The following is a 25,363-nucleotide window of genomic DNA, read 5'->3' on the forward strand; positions in this document are numbered from 1 at the left end:
CCCTTTCTTATTTTCTTTCTCCCACTCTTCTTATTTTCTTTCTCTTTCTTACTTTTTTTCTTTCTTTCTTACTTTCTTTCCCTCTATTTCTCCCCCCCCCTCCCTCTATTTCCCCCCCCAACCTCCCTCTATTTCTCCCCCCCCAACCTCCCTCTATTTCTCCCCCCCAACCTCCCTCTATTTCTCCCCCCCAACCTCCCTCTATTTCTCCCCCCCCAACCTCCCTCTATTTCTCCCCCCCCAACCTCCCTCTATTTCTCCCCCCCAACCTCCCTCTATTTCTCCCCCCCCAACCTCCCTCTATTTCTCCCCCCCCAACCTCCCTCTATTTCTCCCCCCCAACCTCCCTCTATTTCTCCCCCCCCAACCTCCCTCTATTTCTCCCCCCCCAACCTCCCTCTATTTCTCCCCCCCACCTCCTCCATCACCTGTTTCTCTCTCTCTCTCTCCTCCTCCATCACCTGTTTTTCTCTCTCTCTCTCTCCTTCCTCCATCACCTGTTTCTCTCTCTCTCTCCCTCCTCCATCACCTGTTTCTCTCTCTCTCTCCCTCCTCCATCACCTGTTTCTCTCTCTCTCTCTCCCTCCTCCATCACCTGTTTCTCTCTCTCTCCCTCCGCCATCACCTATGTCTCTCTCTCTCCCTCCTCCATCACCTGTTTCTCTCTCTCTCCCTCCTCCATCACCTGTTTTTCTCTCTCTCTCTCCTCCATCACTGTTTTTCTCTCTCTCCCTCCTCCATCACCTGTTTTTCTCTCTCTCTCCTCCATCACCTTTTTCTCTCTCTCTATCTCTCTCTGCCATCACCTGTTTCCCTCACTCCCTCCTCCATCACCTGTTTTTCTCTCTCTCCTGCATCACCTGTTCTTCTCTCTCCCTCTCCCCTGCATCACCTGTTTTTCTCTCTCTCTCCTGCATCACCTGTTTTTCTCTCTCTCTCCTGCCTCCTGTTTTTCTCTCTCCCTCTCTCCTGCATCACCTGTTTTTCTCTCTCTCTCCTGCCTCCTGTTCTTCTCTCTCCCTCTCTCCTGCATCACCAGTTTTTCTCTCTCTCTCTCCTGCATCACCTATTTTTCTCTCTCTCTCCTGCATCACCTGTTTTTCTCTCTCCTGCATCAACTGCTCTTCTCTCTCTCTGTCCTGCATCACCTGTTTCTCTCTCGCTCCTGCATCACCTGTTTCTTTCTCTGTCCTCCATCACCTGTTTCTCTCTCCCTCCTCCATCACCTGTTTCTCTCTCTCTCTCCCTCCCTCCTCCATCACCTGTTTCTCTCTCTCTCCCTCCTCCATCACCTGTTTCTCTCTCTCTCTCTCCCTCCCTCCTCCATCACCTGTTTCTCTCTCTCTCTCTCCCCTCCCTCCTCCATCACCTGTTTCTCTCTCTCTCTCTCCCTCCTCCATCACCTGTTTCTCTCTCTCTCTCTCCCTCCTCCATCACCTGTTTCTCTCTCTCTCTCTCTCTCTCCCTCCTCCATCACCTGTTTCTCTCTCTCTCTCTCCCTCCTCCATCACCTGTTTCTCTCTCTCTCTCTCTCTCCCTCCTCCATCACCTGTTCTCTCTCTCTCTCTCTCCCTCCTCCATCACCTGTTTCTCTCTCTCTCTCTCCCTCCTCCATCACCTGTTTCTCTCTCTCTCTCTCCCTCCTCCATCACCTGTTTCTCTCTCTCTCTCTCCCTCCTCCATCACCTGTTTCTCTCTCTCTCTCTCCCTCCTCCATCACCTGTTTCTCTCTCTCTCTCCCTCCTCCATCACCTGTTTCTCTCTCTCCCTCCTCCATCACCTGTTTCTCTCTCTCTCCCTCCTCCATCACCTGTTTCTCTCTCTCTCCCTCCTCCATCACCTGTTTCTCTCTCTCTTTCCCTCCTCCATCACCTGTTTCTCTCTCTCCCTCCTCCATCACCTGTTTCTCTCTCTCTCTCCTCTCCCATCACCTGTTTCTCTCTCTCTCTCTCCCTCCCTCCTCCCATCACCTGTTTCTCTCTCTCTCTCTCCCTCCCTCCCTCCCTCCCTCTCCCATCACCTGTTTCTCTCTCTCTCCCTCCCTCCCTCTCCCATCACCTGTTTCTCTCTCTCTCTCTCTCCTCCCTCCCTCTCCAATCACCTGTTTTTCTCTCTCTCTCTCTCCCACTCCTCTATCAGCTGTTTCTCTCTCCCTCTCCCCCTCCTCTATCAGCTGCTTCTCTCTCTCTCTCTCTCTCCCCCCCTCCTCTACCAGCTGCTTCTCTCTCTCTCTCCCCATCCTCTATCAGCTGCTTCTCTCTCTCTCTCTCTCTCTCTCTCCCCCTCCTCTTTCAGCTGCTTCTCTCTCTCTCTCTCTCTCCCCCTCCTCTATCAGCTGTTTCTCTCTCTCTTCCCCCTCCTCTATCAGCTGTTTCTCTCTCCCCCCTCCTCTATCAGCTGTTTTTCTCTCACTCTCCCCCCTCCTCTATCAGCTGTTTCTCTCTCCCCCCTCCTCTATCAGCTGTTTTTCTCTCTCTCTCTCTCCCCTCCTCTATCAGCTGCTTCTCTCTCTCTCTCACCCCCTCCTCTATCAGCTGCTACTCTCACTCCCCTCCTCTAATAGCTGTTTCTCTCACTCCCTTCCTCTATCAGCTGTTTCTCTCTCTCCCCTCGTCTATCAGCTGCTTCACACTCTCTCCCCCTCTATCACCTGTTTCTCTCTCTCTCCCCCCTCCTGTCATGCTTCTCTCTCCCCCCTCCTCTGTCAGCTGTTGCTCTCTCTCCCTCTCCTCTACCAGCTGTTTCTCTCTCTCCCTCTCCTCTATCAGCTGCTTCTCTCTCTCTCTCCCCCCTCCTCTATCAGCTGCTTCTTTCTCTCTCTCCTCTATCAGCTGCTTCTCTCTCTCTCACCCCCTCCTCTATCAGCTGCTACTCTCTCTCCCCCTCCTCTATCAGGTGTTTCTCTTTCCCCCCTCCTCTATCAGCTGTTTCTCTCTCGCTCTCCCCCTCCTCTATCAGCTGTTTCTCTCTCGCTCTCCCCCTCCTCTATCAGCTGTTTCTCTCTCCCCCTCCTCTATCAGCTGTTTCTCTCTTTCTCTCTCCCCCTCCTCTATCAGCTGTTTCTCTCTTTCTCTCTCTCCCTCCTCTATCAGCTGTTTCTCTCTTTCTCTCTCTCCCTCCTCTATCAGCTGTTTCTTTCTCTCTCTCCCCTCCTCTGTCAGCTGTTTCTCTCTCTCTCTCCTCTCCTCTATCAGCTGTTTCTCTCTCCCTCCTCCTCTATACGGTTTCTTTCTCTCTCTCCCCTCCTCTATCAGCTGCTTCTCTCTCTCTCCCACCTCCTCTATCAGCTGTTTCTCTCTCTCCCTCTCCTCTATCAGCTGCTTCTCTCTCTCCCTCTCCTCTATCAGCTGCTTCTCTCTCTCTCTCTCCCCCCTCCTCTATCAGCTGTTTCTTTCTCTCTCTCCTCTATCAGCTGCTTCTCTCTCTCTCACCCCCTCCTCTATCAGCTGCTACTCTCTCTCCCCCCTCCTCTATCAGGTGTTTCTCTCTCCCCCCTCCCCTATCAGCTGTTTCTCTCTCTCTCCCCCCTCCTCTATCAGCTGTTTCTCTCTCTCTCTCTCCCCCCTTCCTCTTTCAGCTGTTTCTCTCTCTCTCTCTCCCACCTCCTCTATCAGCTGTTTCTCTCTCTCTCTCTCTCTCCCCCCTCCTCTATCAGCTGTTTTTCTCTCTCTCTCTCCCCTCCTCTATCAGCTGCTTCTCTCTCTCTCTCTCCCCCTCCTCTATCAGCTGCTTCTCTCTCTCTCTCTCTCTCCCCCTCCTCTATCAGCTGTTTCTCTCTCTCTTCCCCCTCCTCTATCAACTGTTTCTCTCTCCCCCCTCCTCTATCAGCTGTTTTTCTCTCACTCTCCCCCCTCCTCTATCAGCTGTTTCTCTCTCCCCCCTCCTCTATCAGCTGTTTTTCTCTCTCTCTCTCCCCTCCTCTATCACCTCCTGCTCTCTCTCTCTCACCCCCTCCTCTATCAGCTGCTACTCTCACTCCCCTCCTCTAATAGCTGTTTCTCTCACTCCCTTCCTCTATCAGCTGTTTCTCTCTCTCTCTCCCACCTCCTCTATCAGCTGTTTCTCTCTCTCTCTCTCCCCCCTCCTCTTTCAGCTGTTTCTCTCTCTCTCTCCCCCCTCCTCTATCAGCTGTTTCTCTCTCCCCCTTCCTCTATCAGCTGTTTCTCTCTCTCTCTCCCACCTCCTCTATCAGCTGTTTCTCTCTCTCTCCCCCCTCCTCTATCAGCTGTTTCTCTCTCCCCCTTCCTCTATCAGCTGTTTCTCTCTCTCTCTCTCTCTCTCTCTCCCACCTCCTCTATCAGCTGTTTCTCTCTCTCTCCCCCCTCCTCTATCAGCTGTTTCTCTCTCTCTCCCCCCTCCTCTATCAGCTGTTTCTCTCTCCCCCTTCCTCTATCAGCTGTTTCTCTCTCCCCCTTCCTCTATCAGCTGTTTCTCTCTCTCTCCCCCTCCTCTATCAGCTGTTTCTCTCTCTCCCTCTCCTCTATCAGCTGCTTCTCTCTCTCCCTCTCCTCTATCAGCTGCTTCTCTCTCTCTCTCCCCCCTCCTCTATCAGCTGTTTCTTTCTCTCTCTCCTCTATCAGCTGCTTCTCTCTCTCTCACCCCCTCCTCTATCAGCTGCTACTCTCTCTCCCCCCTCCTCTATCAGGTGTTTCTCTCTCCCCCCTCCTCTATCAGCTGTTTCTCTCTCTCTCCCCCCTCCTCTATCAGCTGTTTCTCTCTCTCTCTCTCCCCTTCCTCTATCAGCTGTTTCTCTCTCACTCTCTCCCGCCTCCTCTATCAGCTGTTTTCTCTCTCTCTCTCTCCCACCTCCTCTATCAGCTGTTTCTCTCTCTCTCTCTCTCTCCCCCCTCCTCTATCAGCTGTTTCTCTCTCCCCCTTCCTCTATCAGCTGCATTTCTCTCTCTCCCCCCTCCTCTATCAGCTGTTTCTCTCTTCCCCCCTCCTCTATACGGTTTCTTTCTCTCTCTCTCTCTCCCCCTCTATCACCAGTTTCTCTCTCTCTCCCCCCTCCTGTCATCTGCTTCTCTCTCCCCCCTCCTCTGTCAGCTGTTTCTCTCTCTCTCCCCTCCTCTATCAGCTGTTTCTCTCTCTCCCCCCTTCCTCTATCAGCTGTTTCTCTCTCACTCTCCCGCCTCCTCTATCAGCTGTTTCTCTCTCTCTCCCCCCTCCTCTATCAGCTGTTTCTCTTTCTCTCTCTCTCTCTCTCCCACCTCCTCTATCAGCTGTTTCTCTCTCTCTCCCCCCTCCTCTATCAGCTGTTTCTCTCTCTCTCTCTCTCTCTCTCCCACCTCCTCTATCAGCTGTTTCTCTCTTCCCCCCTCCTCCATACGGTTTCTTTCTCTCTCTCCCCTCGTCTATCAGCTGCTTCTCTCTCTCTCTCTCCCCCCTCTATCACCTGTTTCTCTCTCTCTCCCCCCTCCTGTCATGCTTCTCTCTCCCCCCTCCTCTATCAGCTGTTGCTCTCTCTCCCTCTCCTCTACCAGCTGTTTCTCTCTCTCCCTCTCCTCTATCAGCTGCTTCTCTCTCTCTCTCCCCCCTCCTCTATCAGCTGTTTCTTTCTCTCTCTCCTCTCCTCTATCAGCTGCTACTCTCTCCCCCCCCTCCTCTATCAGCTGTTTCTTTCTCTCTCTCCCCCTCCTCTATCAGCTGTTTCTTTCTCTCTCTCCCCCTCCTCTATCAGCTGTTTCTCCCCCTCTCCCCCTCCTCTATCAGCTGTTTCTTTCTCTCTCTCCCCCTCCTCTATCAGCTGTTTCTCTCTCTCTCTCCCCCTCCTCTATCAGCTGTTTCTCTCTCTCCCTCCTCTATCAGCTGTTTCTCTCTCTCCCTCCTCTATCAGCTGTTTCTCTCTCCCCCTTCCTCTATCAGCTGATTCTCTCTCCCCCTTCCTCTATCAGCTGTTTCTGTCTCGTCTCTCTCTCCCTTTCTCTATCAGCTGTTTTTCTCTCTCTCTCCCCACTCCTCTATCAGCTGTTTCTCTCTCTCTCTCCCCCTCCTCTATCAGCTGTTTCTCTCTCTCTCTCTCCCCCCCTCCTCTATCAGCTGTTTCTCTCTCTCTCTCCCCCCTCCTCTATCAGCTGTTTCTCTCTCTCTCTCCCCCCTCCTCTATCAGCTGTTTCTCTCTCTCCCCCTCCTCTATCAGCTGTTTCTCTCTCTCTCTCCCCCCCTCTATCAGCTGTTTCTTTCTCTCTCTCCCCCTCCTCTATCAGCTGTTTCTCTCTCTCTCTCTCCCCCTCCTCTATCAGCTGTTTCTGTCTCTCTCTCCCCTCCTCTATCAGCTGTTTCTGTCTCTCTCTCCCCCTTCCTCCATCAGCTGTTTCTGTCTCTCTCCCCCCCCTCCTCTATCAGCTGTTTCTTTCTCTCTCTCCCCCTCCTCTATCAGCTGTTTCTCCCCCTCTCTCACCCTCCTCTATCAGCTGTTTCTTTCTCTCTCTCCCCCTCCTCTATCAGCTGTTTCTCTCTCTCTCTCCCCCTCCTCTATCAGCTGTTTCTCTCTCCCCCTCCTCTATCAGCTGTTTCTCTCTCCCCCTCCTCTATCAGCTGTTTCTCTCTCCCCCTTCCTCTATCAGCTGATTCTCTCTCCCGCTTCCTCTATCAGCTGTTTCTGTCTCTCTCTCCCCCCTCATCAGCTGTTTCTCTCTCTCTCTCTCCCCCCTCCTCTATCAGCTGTTTCTCTCTCCCCTTCCTCTATCAGCTGTTTCTCTCTCTCTCCCCACTCCTCTATCAGCTGTTTCTCTCTCTCTCTCCCCCCTCCTCTATCAGCTGTTTCTTTCTCTCTCCCCCCCTCCTCTATCAGCTGTTTCTCTCTCTCTCTCCCCCCCTCCTCTATCAGCTGTTTCTCTCTCTCCCCCTCCTCTATCAGCTGTTTCTCTCTCTCTCTCCCCCCCCTCCTCTATCAGCTGTTTCTTTCTCTCTCTCCCCCTCCTCTATCAGCTGTTTCTCTCTCTCTCTCCCCCTCCTCTATCAGCTGTTTCTCTCTCCCCCTCCTCTATCAGCTGTTTCTCTCTCCACCTTCCTCTATCAGCTGTTTCTCTCTCTCTCCCCACTCCTCTATCAGCTGTTTCTCTCTCTCCCCTTCCTCTATCAGCTGTTTCTCTCTCTCTCTCCCCCCTATCAGCTGTTTCTTTCTCCCTCTCCTCTATCAGCTCTTTCTCTCTCTCCCTCTCTCTCCCCTCCTCTATCAGCTTTTTCTGTCTCTCTCTCCCCCTTCCTCTATCAGCTTTTTCTGTCTCTCTCTCCCCCTTCCTCTATCAGCTTTTTCTGTCTCTTCCCCTTCCTCTATCAGCTGTTTCTGTCTCTCTCTCCCCTCCTCTATCAGCTGTTTCTGTCTCTCTCTCCCCCTTCCTCTATCAGCTGTTTCTCTCTCCCCCTTCCTCTATCAGCTGTTTGTCTCTCTCTCCCCTTCTCTATCAGCTGTTTCTCTCTCTCTCCCCCTCCTCCATCAGCTGTTTTTCTCTCTCTCTCCCCCCTCATCTATCAGCTGTTTCTCTCTCTCTCTCCCCCTCATCTATCAGCTGTTTCTCTCTCTCTCTCCCCCCTCATCTATCAGCTGTTTCTCTCTCTCTCCCCCCTCCTCTATCAGCTGTTTCTCTCTCTCTCCCCCCTCCTCTATCAGCTGTTTCTATCTCCCCCCTCATCTATCAGCTGTTTCTCTCTCCCCCTCCTCTATCAGCTGTTTCTCTCTCCCCTTCCTCTATCAGCTGCTTCTCTCTCTCTCCCCACTCCTCTATCAGCTGTTTCTCTCTCTCTCCCCCTCCTCTATCAGCTGTTTCTCTCTCTCTCCCCCCCTCCTATATCAGCTGTTTCTCTCTCTCTCCCCCCTCCTCTATCAGCTGTTTCTCTCTCTCCCCCTCCTCTATCAGCTGTTTCTCTCTCTCTCTCCCCCCCTCTATCAGCTGTTTCTTTCTCTCTCTCCCCCTCCTCTATCAGCTGTTTCTCTCTCTCTCTCTCCCCCTCCTCTATCAGCTGTTTCTGTCTCTCTCTCCCCTCCTCTATCAGCTGTTTCTGTCTCTCTCTCCCCCTTCCTCCATCAGCTGTTTCTGTCTCTCTCCCCCCCCTCCTCTATCAGCTGTTTCTTTCTCTCTCTCCCCCTCCTCTATCAGCTGTTTCTCCCCCTCTCTCACCCTCCTCTATCAGCTGTTTCTTTCTCTCTCTCCCCCTCCTCTATCAGCTGTTTCTCTCTCTCTCTCCCCCTCCTCTATCAGCTGTTTCTCTCTCCCCCTCCTCTATCAGCTGTTTCTCTCTCCCCCTCCTCTATCAGCTGTTTCTCTCTCCCCCTTCCTCTATCAGCTGATTCTCTCTCCCGCTTCCTCTATCAGCTGTTTCTGTCTCTCTCTCCCCCCTCATCAGCTGTTTCTCTCTCTCTCTCTCCCCCCCTCCTCTATCAGCTGTTTCTCTCTCCCCTTCCTCTATCAGCTGTTTCTCTCTCTCTCCCCACTCCTCTATCAGCTGTTTCTCTCTCTCTCTCCCCCCTCCTCTATCAGCTGTTTCTTTCTCTCTCCCCCCCTCCTCTATCAGCTGTTTCTCTCTCTCTCTCCCCCCCTCCTCTATCAGCTGTTTCTCTCTCTCCCCCTCCTCTATCAGCTGTTTCTCTCTCTCTCTCCCCCCCTCCTCTATCAGCTGTTTCTTTCTCTCTCTCCCCCTCCTCTATCAGCTGTTTCTCTCTCTCTCTCCCCCTCCTCTATCAGCTGTTTCTCTCTCCCCCTCCTCTATCAGCTGTTTCTCTCTCCACCTTCCTCTATCAGCTGTTTCTCTCTCTCTCCCCACTCCTCTATCAGCTGTTTCTCTCTCTCCCCTTCCTCTATCAGCTGTTTCTCTCTCTCTCTCCCCCCTATCAGCTGTTTCTTTCTCCCTCTCCTCTATCAGCTCTTTCTCTCTCTCCCTCTCTCTCCCCTCCTCTATCAGCTTTTTCTGTCTCTCTCTCCCCCTTCCTCTATCAGCTTTTTCTGTCTCTCTCTCCCCCTTCCTCTATCAGCTTTTTCTGTCTCTTCCCCTTCCTCTATCAGCTGTTTCTGTCTCTCTCTCCCCTCCTCTATCAGCTGTTTCTGTCTCTCTCTCCCCCTTCCTCTATCAGCTGTTTCTCTCTCCCCCTTCCTCTATCAGCTGTTTGTCTCTCTCTCCCCTTCTCTATCAGCTGTTTCTCTCTCTCTCCCCCTCCTCCATCAGCTGTTTTTCTCTCTCTCTCCCCCCTCATCTATCAGCTGTTTCTCTCTCTCTCTCCCCCTCATCTATCAGCTGTTTCTCTCTCTCTCTCCCCCCTCATCTATCAGCTGTTTCTCTCTCTCTCCCCCCTCCTCTATCAGCTGTTTCTCTCTCTCTCCCCCCTCCTCTATCAGCTGTTTCTATCTCCCCCCTCATCTATCAGCTGTTTCTCTCTCCCCCTCCTCTATCAGCTGTTTCTCTCTCCCCTTCCTCTATCAGCTGCTTCTCTCTCTCTCCCCACTCCTCTATCAGCTGTTTCTCTCTCTCTCCCCCTCCTCTATCAGCTGTTTCTCTCTCTCTCCCCCCCTCCTATATCAGCTGTTTCTCTCTCTCTCCCCCCTCCTCTATCAGCTGTTTCTCTCTCTCCCCCTCCTCTATCAGCTGTTTCTCTCTCTCTCCCCCCTCCTCTATCAGCTGTTTCTTTCTCTCTCTCCCCCTCCTCTATCAGCTGTTTCTTTCTCTCTCTCCCCCTCCTCTATCAGCTGTTTCTCTCTCTCTCTCCCCCTCCTCTATCAGCTGTTTCTCTCTCCCCCTCCTCTATCAGCTGTTTCTCTCTCCCCCTTCCTCTATCAGCTGATTCTCTCTCCCCCTTCCTCTATCAGCTGTTTCTGTCTCTCTCTCCCCTTCTCTATCAGCTGTTTCTCTCTCTCTCCCCCTCCTCCATCAGCTGTTTTTTTCTCTCTCTCCCCCCTCATCTATCAGCTGTTTCTCTCTCTCTCTCCCCCCTCATCTATCAGCTGTTTCTCTCTCTCTCTCCCCCCTCCTCTACCAGCTGTTTCTCTCTCTCCCCCCTCCTCTATCAGCTGTTTCTCTCTCTCCCCCCTCCTCTATCAGCTGTTTCTCTCTCTCTCCCCCTCCTCTATCAGCTGTTTCTCTCTCTCCCCCTCCTCTATCAGCTGTTTCTCTCTCTCTCTCCCCCCTCCTCTATCAGCTGTTTCTTTCTCTCTCTCCCCCTCCTCTATCAGCTGTTTCTCTCTCTCTCTCTCCCCCTCCTCTATCAGCTGTTTCTCTCTCCCCCTCCTCTATCAGCTGTTTCTCTCTCCCCCTTCCTCTATCAGCTGTTTCTCTCTCTCTCCCCACTCCTCTATCAGCTGTTTCTCTTTCTCCCCTTCCTCTATCAGCTGTTTCTCTCTCTCTCTCCCCCCTCTATCAGCTGTTTCTTTCTCTCCCTCCTCTCCTCTATCAGCTCTTTCTCTCTCTCCCCTCCTCTATCAGCTGTTTCTGTCTCTCTCTCTCCCCTCCTCTATCAGCTGTTTCTGTCTCTCTCTCCCCCTTCCTCTATCAGCTTTTTCTGTCTCTCTCTCCCCCTTCCTCTATCAGCTGTTTCTGTCTCTCTCTCCCCCTTCCTCTATCAGCTTTTTCTGTCTCTCTCTCCCCCTTCCTCTATCAGCTGTTTCTGTCTCTCTCTCCCCTCCTCTATCAGCTGTTTCTTTCTCTGTCGCTACTCCCCGTCCCCACGTGCACCGTCAAGGACGCTCTAAATTCTGAAATACAGCCTGTTCCAGAACGGAACAGTCCACCACCAAGGGGAGTGATTATCACAAACCTCTTTTCTTTTAGTTTACTAATCAACAGCTCCGATATTCAAAATATTCCACCTTAAATATATACAGTTAACCATGATGCATGTCTGATAAATGATCCATCAGTGTTGTTCCAAGGAAGTTGTTTGCATTTGTGGATTAGTTGTTTCCCCCCCCCACCCCTCTCTCTCTTTGACTGGAGAGGTCTCTGGGCTCTTGCTGGCTGCTGGTGCTTGTCGGGCGGAGCGCTGCAGACATGGCGCACGCCACAAGCAGCAGGACAATCAGCAAGGATGATGTGAATTATAAACTGCATTTCCGCATGATCAACGAACAGCAAGTGGAGGATATCACCATAGACTTCTTCTACAAGCCTCACACCATCACCCTGCTCACTTTCACCATCATCAGTGTCATGTATTTCGCTTTTACCAGGTACTGGCTGCATCCAGCTCCCCATTTTCCTGGGACTGAGCTGCCTGCTGTCTTATCAGCTGGCTCCTTTCATATGAGTACCCGGCCGGCTTTGCAAAGATTCTGCTGCTAGGCCTGCGCTATAATGTATCACTTTGCAAACTTGGTTGCGGGTTTCGATTCTGTGTCGCATCTGGATTTTATTTTTTTTCCTCCTGAATCACCTACTTCCACTTTGTCTCGCAATATCACAGCAGCGCGAATGGATTGTGAAATGAATATTTTCATTGTCCTGTGAAATTTTGTGTCTAATAACTGATGCTTTGCCCCCAAATGCTTTGATAGGACTGAAAGCCTGTAATAAAATACCCAACGTGCTATCGTTTTTTAATCTAGGGATGATTCAAGCCCGGAAGACAATATATGGAAGGGCGTACTTTCCGTGGTGTTCTTTTTTCTAATTGTAAGTGTTTTAGCGTTTCCTAATGGTAAGTTGTTTGTTACTAGTGAGAATTGTGATTAATCACATTTCTTGCATATTATTTTACATATTCTGAAGCAATTTATTTATCTAAGGTTCATTGTTTAAGGGGTTTTATTTTATATTTTCAGGTCCTTTTACCAGACCACATCCAGCAATATGGAGGATGGTATTTGGTAAGATCAAAAGCCCGTTTATTCTTAAGCTACACATATTTATTAACGTTTTTCCTGACATTTGGGACTTGGGTTTATTTCTTCTACCAGTTAGATTAGTATTTTATGTTTTTTGAAAAGTATTGGGAAATTGCTTTCGAAAACTTAGCAAGTAGATCAGAATGACTAGCCATAGGTCGCTGGTTTGATTCCACATGGATGAATAAATGATTGTGAATGCCTATAGCGCATGTTAGACATAGTGATGGGTGTCTCACTTCCTGAATTAGAAAGTCAATGTTCTAGAAACTTAAAGGTTTAAGCTCTATTCCATGCTCCTAATCTAAGGTGACACTCAAGTATTGTGGCATCATACAGCACAGAAGGAGGCTGTTCAGTCCAACATGCTGGTTCTCTGAAAGAGCAATATAGTTAGTCCTGTGCTCCTTATCTATCCCCATAGCCCAGCAGTATTTTTTTCCCTTTTGACAAAGGGAGTACTTTGCTGTACTAACGGAGTGTTGTATTGCCACAGATGCAGTCCTTTGGATGTCATGTTGCACTTGTCTGTTCTGGTGGATGTTAAAGCTTTAAAGGGAAGATAGTAGGGTTGGCATTCTGAGTGATTATTCAATGGGCTGAAGGGTCTCTTTCATCTGAATCTTTGTTGATCTTTTTCTGTTGTGATCTCCCATGCCTCGATGCATTTCAACATGAATTGAATCATTTTATTATGTGTCCTCAAACAAAAAAGAATTATTGAACATCTTTTTGTGATATCAATTGAATGAAAATCAGCCAGGCAATTTGTTTCACCAGATTACCAGCCAGAAGGTGAAGGTGTACATTTACATCAGTTACTCAGTGTGCTTAACAAAAATGCATCATTATCTGACAGCAGTTAGACTGACAAACTGCTTATAATTGCAATAGCTTTTAACTTGGTCTATCTAACAACATTGCAATGCAGAACAAGAAATTTTGATGGAAGGTATCGCTGTTTTATTTGGCTTCAAAGCTGTAATCAGGTTGTTTCTATATATTTTAAAAAATTATATTTATGTAGTGCATTTCACATCCTCAAGATGTGCTAAAGTGCTTCATAGAAGTGCAATTGAAATGCAGTTACTATTGTAGAATTATTTTATGCAAAACAGAAGTCCATTTGGTCCATCATTCTTGTACTGGCTCTCAAGAACTACCTAGTTAGTTCCACCCCACGCCCAGCTCTTGCCCCAGAGCCATTAAAATTATTTTTTGTTAAATATTTATTGCCTTCCCTTCTTAAAAAAAATTCTGAATTCTTCTAGGTTATTCCATGTTGCATCAACCCTCTACTTAAAAAAATTTTCTCCCAAGTAATCCCTTCATATTCTAGCAATGAATTTAAATCAATGCCCTCTAGTTAGTTACCAATTCACTGACTGGTGGAAAATAGTTTGACAAAAGCCCTCAGAACTTTGAATTCCGAAGTATGAAGTAAGTGACCAGATAATTGTTTTAATGGCTTTGGTTGAGGAACAAATGTTGGCTAAGATACTCTTAAAACTTCTCCACTCTCCTTTAAATGATGCCATGGAATTCTTGATATCTAGCTGAGCAGGCATTCAGGGCATAATTGTAACATCTCAGCCTTTAAGCAAAATGATTTGTTATGGTGTTGTTGTCATGCCTGGTTCTTGGCCTCTCCACTAATGAGCAGTTAAGAAGGCAAATGCTATGTGGAGAGATTGGGCCGACTAGGCCTGTATTCACTGGAGTTTAGAAGAATGTGAGGAGATCTCATTGAAACATATAAAATTCTGACAGGGATGGACAGACTGGATGCAGAGATGATATTTCTTCTGGCTGGGGGCGTCTAGGACAAGGGGTCACAGTCTCAGGATACGGGATGGACCATTTAGGACTGAGATGAGGAGAAACCTCTTCACTCAGAGGGTGGTGAACCTATGGAATTCTCAACCACAGAAGGTTGTTGAGGCCAAGTCAGAGAATATACTTAAGAAGGAAATAGATTTCTGGACTCTAAAGGAGTCAAGGGGTATGGGGAGTACAGTGTTGAGATAGAGGATCAGCCATGATCATATTTAATGGCGGAGCAGGCTTGAAGGGCCGAATGACCCACTTCTGCTCCTATTTTCTATGTTTCTATCCAACTTGTTGCATCAATCACTTGAAGTATAATATTTTCTCTAATTCACAGCTGTATAACAACTCTAAATGGCCATGTCATGTGAAAATGTTGGGCATTTGCCCCCAAATGTACATCTTAAGTCAGCATTCCCTTGACCTGGGAATTTGGATATGGTGCAAAATCGAAGGCACCCTGGCATAACAGATCTCTGCATAGATTTTCTATTTGGGATCTCAACTGCAAACCGGGTGATTCCAATTGTGAAACTTAATTCAACTTCTGAGCTATTGCTTGTTAGAAAATTCGCAATGGTCTTTTTGTAATGCTTTTTTATATTGGTGTACAGTTCTGCTCTGTGTTCATTAAATGATTGAAAATTCTCCTTCTGACTTTTTTGAATGAAAATCTCTAAACATTTCCATTCTCACTTATTCTAAACGATTTTGCTATTTGGTAGAAGAGAAGGTCTGTTAATTGCATTTACTAAAAGGTGGAGATCAGTGCAGAAGTGGACCATATGATCTCCCTGAAGTTTGGATAATGTAATGTTTTCCATGAATTTTGCTTTATTTTTTGTATCACTCCAGGCCTCAGCGTGCTGTATTTCCTTTTTCTGGTGTTCCTGCTGTTCCTGAACTTTGAACAAGTGAAATCTGTCATGTATTGGCTAGACCCTAATCTACGCTATGCTACTCGTGAGGCAGATGTGATGGTACGTACAGCAGGAATATCTTTAGAGTATCACATTGGCGAGTGTGTCGTGACAATACTTTCATGAAGATTAAAATCCTGGAATTTTTTTCATTCCACTGATTATTTCTTAATGTTTTAAGATAATGAGAAAAATCTTAAATGCATAAAAAACTATTGCCTCATTTAAATTCATAATGCACCTATTTACAGCATCCAACTGTATTTTGAACATTCATAATGTTATTTTTCTTCAGTTTCACTGCATGCTTAGTCAAGTGTCCTGACTGGTATGATTTTCATAAACATCACATGTTTTATTGTTTCAGTCGATCTGAAGCTCAATTCTCAAGTGGCCATAATATCACTTCATGGGCGAATAGAGTTGGTGTTGTTTTGCAGGAAATTAAATCAATGGCAAATGTGCCCTATGCAAAATAAAAGCTCTGGAGTCCATCAAATTCGGTTTAACAAATAAGTATTGATGCAGTCATAGCCAGAGATGCACAAATGATAGCACTTTCATAGCAATAGTGGCTAGTTAAAACTTGTAACCAGATGTATGAAAAAGTGTTGTTAATTATTGCAAGCTAAACATTTTTTAAATAGCTCATCTTTTTCCTTATTATATTATTCTTTAACCGTATATAACCAGAATTTAAGTGTACAAATCTGGTGTGTAAATCTTGACATTATTAATAAGGAGCTGAGAAGGATATTGCATGGTTTGGAATTAGATGACTACTTATTCTCTTGTAAATAAGTAATCTTCGAAGAGTAATTCTATGAAAACTATTGGTTAAGATTGCTGGTTAGTGTTAAGTAAGTCAATTCCCAGCATGAAGTCACCCAAGTTCAACTTTGGTCACAGCTGATATTTTGTATTTGAGTTCTCTTCCCATTTTGGATCAGTTTCTCCAATCTCTACCATTGTCATTTTAGGGAGAAAGCTAAAACTGCATTATTGGTGTGAGGCTGTAGCCACTTTTTGCTGGCTCAATCAAGGAACAGCATGAAAAACTTTATGGGAAAGTCTGAATTTGATGTTTGATTGTTGATTGGGGTAGACAGTGCATGGGATAGAAAAAAAACCAAAAAAGTCTAATGCTCTAAACTTTATACTTTTGCATCAATTTTTTAGTTCCAGAATTTTAACCTCTCTTTCCTTATGGTTCCTGGGTTCATTTTACATATGAACATATAAAAAACGGCAAGAAGGAAAAGACCAGCCTGTCCCATACAGTTATGATGCCTTATACATCAGGTCAAGAGACTCCCTATCGCCTTGGTGCCCTGCACAGCAATTACATTAAATATTTTCCTAAAGTTTATACTCTCCATGGTGAGGGGAAGGAAGAAAATTTTGTTGTGTTGAACAAACTTTTGATGGCTTTTAACAATGCTCACCTAAACAAACCAGAGCATTAGATTGTGCAACTTTAACTGGGCTTAAACTAAAACTTTTATCTCAGGAAGTCGATGTGGTTCTCAATAAGATTTGTCTTTTTGAAAATATTTATGCAGTCTTCCTTTAGATACCTGTGTACAATAACAGCTCAGCAAAGTTGCCAACTTAGTTATTATGTTGGCTGCTTAACTGATTTCAAATCATGTAAACAGAAATCCAGATAAAGCATCAACCCTTTTATGTCTTTAATGTTTTGTACAACTGTTTTAGTTAGTGGGCTGCTCCACTGCTACAGAAATACCTCATTTTATGTTTTTTCTCTAATCTTAAAATTATATGTGAAGAATGGTTTATCCAACAATCATTTATGTCAGTCTTTTATCAGGACTAACTTCAAAGATTAAAGCAATTTCCTCCAATATTTTATTCTTAATAGGAGTATGCAATCAACTGCCATGTCATCACGTGGGAGAGGATTCTCAGCCATTTGGACATCTTTGCATTTGGACACTTCTGGGGCTGGGCCATGAAAGCATTACTTATACGTAGCTATGGGCTCTGCTGGACTATTAGCATCACTTGGGAATTAACTGAGGTACGGCATTAACAGAATCATAACTGCTCATGCAAATTATTAAATTGTACTAACCAAATTACAGATGGCACTGTTTAAGCAATACCTCCTTAAGATTTTGAAGCTACTGGGAGCAGTGCTGTGTTCTTTCCAAAAAATGAACACATACTAGGTGTGTGGACTACTCTACAGATTGACATCTCAACCCGTTAATTTTGGATGAGGAAGGGTACAGAATAGAAACAAGATATTAACATCTTTTCCACTATAAAACTAAGGAACAAAGTGACGATGGATTTTCTACTGTTCTTACTCAAAACAATATGGCGGGCAGATGGTTGGCGCATGTTGATATTTTGATTTCTGCAAGAATTAAATCTGAAGATTGAGCATTGAATAAGGAGAATATGTTGAGAAATAATCTAGGTCCATGTCCCAATTTGTGCTGATTAATCTGACTTCAACTAGGACTGCAGTTGTTGAGGACAATTGTTACACGTGTTCCTAGACTGGAGGGAAAAATCAAAGTCCCTGTTCCTGATTGCAATCTGGTCTCCTACTGTTAATGCATGCTTGGAGGTGGGAATGAAATCTGGCATGATTTTTTAAAAATATAGAAAATCCATATGAATTTTCAAATCTCAAGGGCAATTAGGGATGGGTAACAAATGCTGGCATCGCCAGTGATGCCCGCATCCCAAGAGAGAATTAAAAAAACTGAGCTTTTAAAAACTGCAAGGGAACTTATTTTAAGGGACAGTGAAAGCATTTCTGTTTAGTTTTGCTTCCTTGGATACAGCCTGCACTTTATTTCATGCTATGGTACATTCAGAAACTTAAATCCAGTGTGGGCTATAGTAACTGTTGAGTTTACAGGTCAGTTACAGGAGCAGTTGTTCAATAGGTTGTAGTGTTGCCAGAACAGTTGATCACCAAACATTTAGTGAAAGACCCAAGCACTATTTCCTGGAGAGTATTGTGTGGATTTGCATTTTCCACTAGAACTTTTGTCTCTAGACCTGCAGAAAATACCAATCTGCAACCTTATATTATCTGTGGTAATGGATCCAATTTTTCTGTCAGAATTGAATAATGGAATATCACATATTTGGGGAACCAGTTTTTAAATTTGTCCTCAGGTGTAAATAACGTCGGCAAGATTCCATTTATTCACCTAAACAGTTTTTCACTTGTCAGCTGAGCTGTAGGGATAGTTACTTTTCAGTGAGGGATGAGGAGGTCAAAGCAATTGCTAATGGCCAGCCCTGCACTCAGTGACCTTGAGGCTGTGAAGTGATTTATAGTTGCTCTCCTTCCACGCCCATTTGAAATTCCTGATGTGACTGAGAGATGCTTATTCTGTCTGGGTAAATAAGATTAGAGAAATGAATGAGTGGCTCAAAGACTGGTGTGGGAAAAATGGGCTTCGATTCATGGGGTACTGGCATCATTATTGGGGTAAGTGGGAGCTGTATTGTTGGGACAGTCTTCGCTGAACTGTGCTGGGACCAGTGGTCTGGCAAGTGGTATAACTAGGATGGTAGAGAGGGCTTTAAACTAAATAGTGAAGGGAGGTGTGGTAAATGAAAGGGAAACAATGAGGTTATGGAGCAGGGCAGTAATTTGGGTAATGATAACCAGAGTGTGGTAGGAAGGGACAGAGCGTACAAACTTAAGAGTCCACCAACAGATAAGGCCAGTGATTGCAAATATGGTAAAAAGGCTCTGTATCTGCACACAGCATTCGTAACAAAATGGATGAACTATTAGCACAGATAGAAATAACTGTGTTTCCTGCCAACACAAGATGGCTGCCGATACCTGTCTGCATATGTGCAGAAAGCCAGTAACATAATTTGAAGGAGACACAGTGCCGGTTAGATCTTATTCAGATCCTGAAGCTGTTCACCCAGTTTCTGAGCCCCACGACAAGCGGGCAGTCGGGGTGCGACCTCTGCGCAGTTTCCAGGGATTGGAATGGGAAGGCTTTTGATCCCCACTGTGACGGCTGCAATTCCAGATTACAACCTGCATTTGCAGCTCCGGAGTTCCTTGCTGGTGACAGGTCCAGATGAACAGCATCAGGATCCAAATAAGATTCAACCAGAAGATGTGCCAGAGCTGCAAGTGTGGAATATGGAGGTTGTAATCTGAAATTGCAGCTGTCACCAGGTGGATTAGAAGCCTCACCTCCCTCACCATCTCGATCCCCAGCTCCATTCGTCCTCTCCGCCCCACTGACTCACTGTCTTTAATAGCTGTTTGATAAGCATCTCTGCTCCTGGCTGCTGCCTACTCTATCGCTCACAGTGACATCACGGAGTAAAAAAGTACAATTGCACATGCACGCCATTGGCAGCAAATGCAGCCTAGAAGTAAATATGTTTGACCTAATAACTATTACAGAGACATGGTTGCAAGGTGACCAAGGCTGGGACTTGAATATTGAAAGTATTTGACATTTTAAAATGACAGGAAGCCAGGAAAAGGTGGTGGGGTAGCTCTGTTGATTAAGGATGTCATTAGTACAGTAGTGAGAGGATGACCTTAGCTTGAAAGAGCAAGATGTGGACTGAATTTGGGTAGAGATAAGAAATAGGAAAGGTAAGAGATCATGTGAGAGTCGTTTATAGACCCCCTAACAGCATTTACACTGTAGGCAGAGGTTACAGGAAGAAATAAATGGGGCATGCAAGAAAGGTGCTGAAATAATCGTGGGTGACTTTAATCTACATGTAGATTGGGCGAATCATATTGGCAATGGTAGCTGGGAAAAAGAGTTCATCAGATGTATTCGGAACAGTTTCTTAGAGCAGTACATTCTAGGGCCAGCCAGGGAGCAGATTATTTTAGACCTGCTAATGTGCAATGCAACAGGATTAATCAATAACCTTATGATGGCCTCTAGACAACAGCAATCATAGCATGATAGAATTTCACATTCAGTTTGAAGGGGAGAAGTTTGCATCTAAGATTAAATCAAACCTAAATAAAGTTAACTGTAAGAGTATGAGGGCAGAGCTGGCTAATGTAAATCGGGAAACGAGGTTAAAAGGTGTGACAATACAGATGCAGTGGCAGACTTTTTAAGGATATACTTTAAAACTCTCAGGAAAGATTTATCCCAGTGAAAAAAAAGACTCTTTGAGAAGGATACATCATCCGTTGCTGAATAAGGAGGTTAAGGATTGTATCAAATTGAAAGAAACACTGTACAAATCTGCAAAGCTAGGTCAGAAGATTGGATAGATTTTAAGAACCAGCAAAGAATGACTAAAAATAATAAAGAGGGAGAAAGCGGAGTATGAGAGAAAGCTAGCTTGTAACACAAAAACAGATAATAAGAGTTTCTACAAGGATTTAAATAGGAAAATAGTAACTAAAGCTAGTGTTGGTGAGTCTGGGGAATTGATAATGGAAAACAAGGAAATAATGGAGGTGTTGAACAGTTATTTTGTGTCTGTCTTCACTGTAGAATATCAAGAGGTGAAAGGGAGGGAGGAACTTAAAACAATCCCCGTCACCAGGGAAAAGGTGCTGGGAAAACTATTAGAACCAAGGGTTGACAAGTCCCCAGGGTCAGTTGGCCTGCATTCTAGCATCTTATAAGATGTGGCTGCAGAATAGTAGAGGCATTGGTTATCATTTTCCAAAATTCCTTGAATTCTGGAAATGTCCCAGCAGATTGGAAAATAGCAAATGTAACACCTTTATTCAAGGAAGGAGGGAGGCAGAAAGCAGGAAATTATAGGTCAGTTAGCCTAGCATCTGTCAGGAGAATTGCAAGAATCCATTATTAAGGAGGTCATAGCAGGTTATTTAGAAAATCGTAATGGGATCAGGTTGAATTAACATGTTGTGAAAGGAAAATCATGTTTAACTAATTTATTAGAGTTTTTTGGAAGAAGTAACAAGCAAGCTGGATAAAGGGGAACCTGTAGATGTGGTATACTTAGATTTCTAAAAGGCATTTGATAAGGTGACACATCAAAGGTGAGAGCTCACAATAAGCGAGCACATGGTGTAGGGGATATCATATTAGTATGGATAAAGAATTGGTTAGTTAACAGGGAGCAGAGAGTAGGGATAAATGGGTCTTTTTCGAATTGGAAAGTTGTAACTAGTGGAGTGCTACAGGGGTCAGAGCTGGGGCCTCAATGATTTACAATCTATATGAATGACTTTGAAGGGGCTGAATGTATGGTAGCTAAATAGCCAATAACACCTAGATAGGTAGTGTCATAAACGCTTTAATCACAGAAAATGGTTCATATTCAAGGGCTGGAAGAATTTGTGTTTTTTAAAAGACACTGTCCCTTAAAGGGTTGATGTAAGGACTCTGGTTGCTGCTGTTCCTGGAAAAGACAGCATTTTACAAGGAAAGGTAATTAAGCAGTTTTAAAGAACCTGGAAGCCTCTTTAACCCGGTGGACTGTTTATAAGAGGGTCACATGGTGGTTTATAGCTTTTAAAAAAAACATGCCTGGAAAACTGTTTAAAAGCTGATAGGCTGGTTTTGCTTTGGGGGAGAAAACAAGACGGATGAACTGCTTGGGTAAAGAAGACAACAACTCCTGGAAACTCCAGACCCAGTGGAAAGCAAAAAGTGAATGAACATTGCTCTGAAGACGCTCTACATTCTGAAATCGACTGACTCCCAAGTTTTCCACGAAGTCCGCCTGAAAAATATGCAGGAGTCATCGGTTGTTTCCCAGACCAATGCTGAGAGACCAAACGTATAACCTGGACACCATTTCAAAGACTCCACCATCTATCCTTTTACCTTGAATCATTGACTCTTAACCTTTTGGGCGGAATTCCTCTACTTTTTTTTTTATGTCTATGTGTTAGGGTATTTAGAGTAATTATTATACTTTCATATTTCATACTGTATGTTAATCAGCTTTGCCTTCTACATGACAAGTCTGGTTTTATAATAAACTAATAATTTTGTTGTTTATTGAGGAAACCCGGGCATTGAGTGGTCATTCTGAGATTCATAGGTAAAGCACATATTTGGCCATGTAGCTAGCTGAAGAAATCATTTAAATATATGTTGTGACCCATGGAGTTGTGGAACTAGAGATGGACAGCGCACTCCTCCCATCTCAGTCATAACATTAGGAAAGTAAGTTGTCAAGAGGAGTTAGAGAGTCTGCAAAAGGATAGAGATAGGTTCAGTAAGTGGGCAAAAATTTGGCAGATGAGGTGTAATGTGGGAAAATATGAACTTGTTCACTTTGGCAGGAAGTATGGAAAAGCAGTATACTATTTAAATAGGAGAGTTTGCAGAATTCGGTGGTACAAAGGGATCTGGATGGCCTGATACATGAATCATTAAAAAGTTAAAAGTTAATATTCAGGTACAGAAAGTGATTAGGAAGGCAAATAGAATGTTGCTGTTTATTGCAAGGGGAATGGAATATAAAAGTAGGAAAGTTTTTACTGCAGTTGCAAGACCACATCTGGAGTACTGTGTACAGTTTGATCTCCTTATTTGAAAATGATATAATTGCGTTAGAAGCAGTTCAGAAAAGGCTCATTTGACTCATTCCTGGGATGAAGGCCTTTTCTTATGAGGAAAGGTTGAACAGGTTGGTCCTGAACCCACTGGAATTTAGAAGAATGAGAGATGATCTTATTGAAAGATAAAATATCCTGAGGGCGCTTGATAGGGTGTATACCAGGAGAATGTTTCCAATTGTGGGGGAGACTAGAACTAGAGGACACATTTAAAGAATAAGAGGTCTCCCTTTTAAGACTGAGATGAGGAAAAAAAATTCTGAGAGCAGTTAGCCTGTGGAATTCTCTTCAGTTGAGGCTTTGAATTTATTCAAGGCTGAGTTAAATAGATTTTTGATAGACAAGGGTGTCGAGGGTTATGGGGGAAGATAAGAAAGTGGGATTGAGACCACAGACTGATCAGCCATGATCTTATCGAATGGTGGAGCAAGCTCAAAGGGCAGAATGGTCTACTCCCGCTCCTAGGTCCTATGTTCCTGTGTTTAAAGTCTTAAACTGTTTAACTGCTATAATTTAAAATTGATTTCCCTGTTTGTTGTGATATAGTGTCATGTATTTTTTTTTGTTGATCCCTCTTTAGCTGTTCTTCATGCATCTGCTGCCAAACTTTGCTGAATGCTGGTGGGATCAAGTCATCCTTGACATTCTGCTCTGCAATGGAGGTGGTATTTGGCTTGGTATGGTGGCCTGTCGCTTCTTAGAAATGAGAACCTATCACTGGGGAAGTTTTAAGTAAGTGTCCTTGGTTGTCATTTGTCATTACAAATGTTGTAGAGATAAGCCAGGGAACTATAGGCCAGTGAGTCTCACGTCAGTGGTAGGGAAACTATTGGAGAAAATTCTGAAGGAGAGAATCTATCTCCACTTGGAGAGGCAAGGTTTGATCAGGGATAGTCAGCATGGCTTTGCCAGAGGGAGGCCATGCCTAACAAATTTGATTGAATTTTTTGAGGAGGTGACCAGGTGTGTAGATGAGGGTAGTGTAGTTGATGTAGTTTATATGGATTTCAGCAAAGCCTTTGACAAGGTCCCACATGGAAGACTTATAAAGAAGGCAAGTGCACATGGGATACAGGGTAATTTGATAAGGTGGATTCAAAATTGGCTGAGTTGTAGGAGACAGAGGGTGATGACAGAAGGCTGCTTTGGTGATTGGAAGCCAGTGTCCAGTGGCGTACCACAGGGATCTGTGCTCGGTCCCCTATTATTTGTCATTTATATAAACGACATAGATGACTATGTGGGGGGTTAGGATCAATAAGCTTGTCGACAACACAAAGATTGGCCGGGTGGTTAACAGTGAGGTTGAGTGTCTTGGGCTACAGGAAGATATAGACGGGATGGTCAAATGGGCAGATAAGTGGCAGATGGAATTTAACCCTGAAAAGTGTGAGGTGATACACTTTGGAAGGAGTAATTTGACAAGGAAGCATTCAATGAATGGCATGACACTAGGAAGTTCTGAGGAACAAAGGGACCTTGGCATGTGTGTCCATAGATCTCTGAAGGCAGAGGGGCATGTTAGTGGGGTGGTGAAAAAGGCAGATGGGACACTTGCCTTTATCAATCGAGGCATAGATTACAAAAGTAGGGAGGTCATGTTGGAGTTGTATAGAACCTTAGTGAGGCCACAGCTGGAGTACTGTGTGCAGTTCTGGTCGCCACACTATAGGAAGGATGTGATTGCACAGGAGAGGGTGCAGAGGAGATTCACCAGGATGTTGCCTGGGATGAAACATTTAAGTTATGAAGAGAGGTTGGATAGACTTGGGTTATTTTCGTTGGAGCAGAGAAGACTGAGGGGCGACCTGATCGAGGTATACAATATTATGAGGGACATGGACAGAGTGATAGGGAGCAGCTGTTCCCCTTAGTTGAAGGGTCAGTCACAAGGGGGCATAAGTTCAAGGTGAGGGGCAGGAGGTTTGGGGGGATGTGAGGAAAAACTTTTTTACCCAGAGGGTGGTGACGGTCTGGAATGCACTGCCTGGGAGGGTGGTGGAGGCGGGTTGCCTCACATCCTTTAAAAAGTACCTGGATGAGCACTTGGCACACCATAACATTCAAGGCTATGGGCCAAGTGCTGGTAAATGGGATTAGGTAGGGAGGTAGGTCAGGTGTTTCTCACGTGTCGGTGCAGACTCGATGGGCCAAAGGGCCTCTTCTGCACTGTGTGATTCTATGATTACAGAGCATTAACAGCACATCATTTTGCCCAACAGTTCCATACTGGTGTTTATACTCCAAATGAGCCTTGTCCCACACTTCTTCATCTAACCCCATCAACATATCTTTCTATTCTTTTCTGTCTCATGTACTTATCTAACTTCCCCTTCAAAGCATCTGTCCTACTCCTTTTGGTTGTGAGGTTTACATTCAAACCACTCTTCAGGTAAAGAAATTTCTCCTGAATTTCCTATTGCATCTATTAGTTACTGCCTTTTATTTGTGGCCTCTAGTTCTGGACTTTCATGCAAGTAGAAGCATCTTCTCTAGGTTTACCCAATCAACCTTTTCATAATTTTTAAAACCTCCATCAAGTCACTCCTTAGTTTTCCTTTTTGACAGTCCCAAGTTGTCAAACCTTTCCTGATCAGCGTATCCCAATTCTGATATCATTCCAGTAAATATTTTTTTGTACCATCTCCATTGACACAATATTCTTTTTATAATGTGGAGAACAGTACTGTTCACGGTATTCCAAGTGTGGTCTGTCCGAGGTTCCATGAAAGTTTAACAAAACATCTCTGCTTTTCAATTCTATCCTTGAGGGGTTAACTTCGGTGCTTTGTTTGCTTTTGTCTTAAAAACGTTTTGAAAATGTGTGGTTACTTTTCGTGATTTGTGAATCTGTATGCTCAGATCCCTCTTCTACCCCATTTAAACTCTAATTTTCTAATTCGTATTTAGCCTCCTTATTTTTTGTGCCAAAATGTGCATATTTTTATTGAATTTCATGTGCTAATTACATGCTTATTTGGCAATTTTATTAATGTCTTCCTGTATTCTATTACAGCCCTCCTGTATTAACTACACCCCCCAGTTTGGTCTCATTTGCAAATTGTGATATTTATACTTCCGATTCCCAAGTACAAATTCTTTTTGTAACTGATGGACAAGTGGTCCCAGTACTGATTCTTGTGAAACACCGCTTTCCACCTTTTGCTAATCTATCTTTAACCCCAATTCTCTGTTTTCTGCTTTGTAACCAGTTTGCTATCCATTTACTACTTGTTTCCCTAACTCCACATGTTCTGACTTCA

The 25,363-nt window shown here is 45.1% G+C and overlaps 1 protein-coding gene across 1 annotated transcript in view; it reads left to right on the forward strand.

Annotated features, from left to right (window-relative positions):
* Positions 1-10,934: 10,934 nt before the first annotated feature.
* The window catches only part of LOC144679892 (phosphatidylserine synthase 1-like), a 41,749-nt gene continuing 27,320 nt past the window's right edge, over positions 10,935-25,363 (forward strand). The window contains exons 1-6 of the mRNA XM_078540819.1: positions 10,935-11,156; positions 11,532-11,623; positions 11,748-11,792; positions 14,493-14,617; positions 16,440-16,598; positions 22,681-22,832. Coding sequence (XP_078396945.1) covers positions 10,978-11,156; positions 11,532-11,623; positions 11,748-11,792; positions 14,493-14,617; positions 16,440-16,598; positions 22,681-22,832 — 752 coding nt within the window. The 5' untranslated portion in view covers positions 10,935-10,977. The remainder of the gene's footprint in view (positions 11,157-11,531; positions 11,624-11,747; positions 11,793-14,492; positions 14,618-16,439; positions 16,599-22,680; positions 22,833-25,363) is intronic.

The sequence above is a fragment of the Cetorhinus maximus genome, chromosome 4 (assembly GCF_964194155.1).
Source record: "Cetorhinus maximus chromosome 4, sCetMax3.hap1.1, whole genome shotgun sequence".
NCBI lineage: Eukaryota > Metazoa > Chordata > Chondrichthyes > Lamniformes > Cetorhinidae > Cetorhinus > Cetorhinus maximus.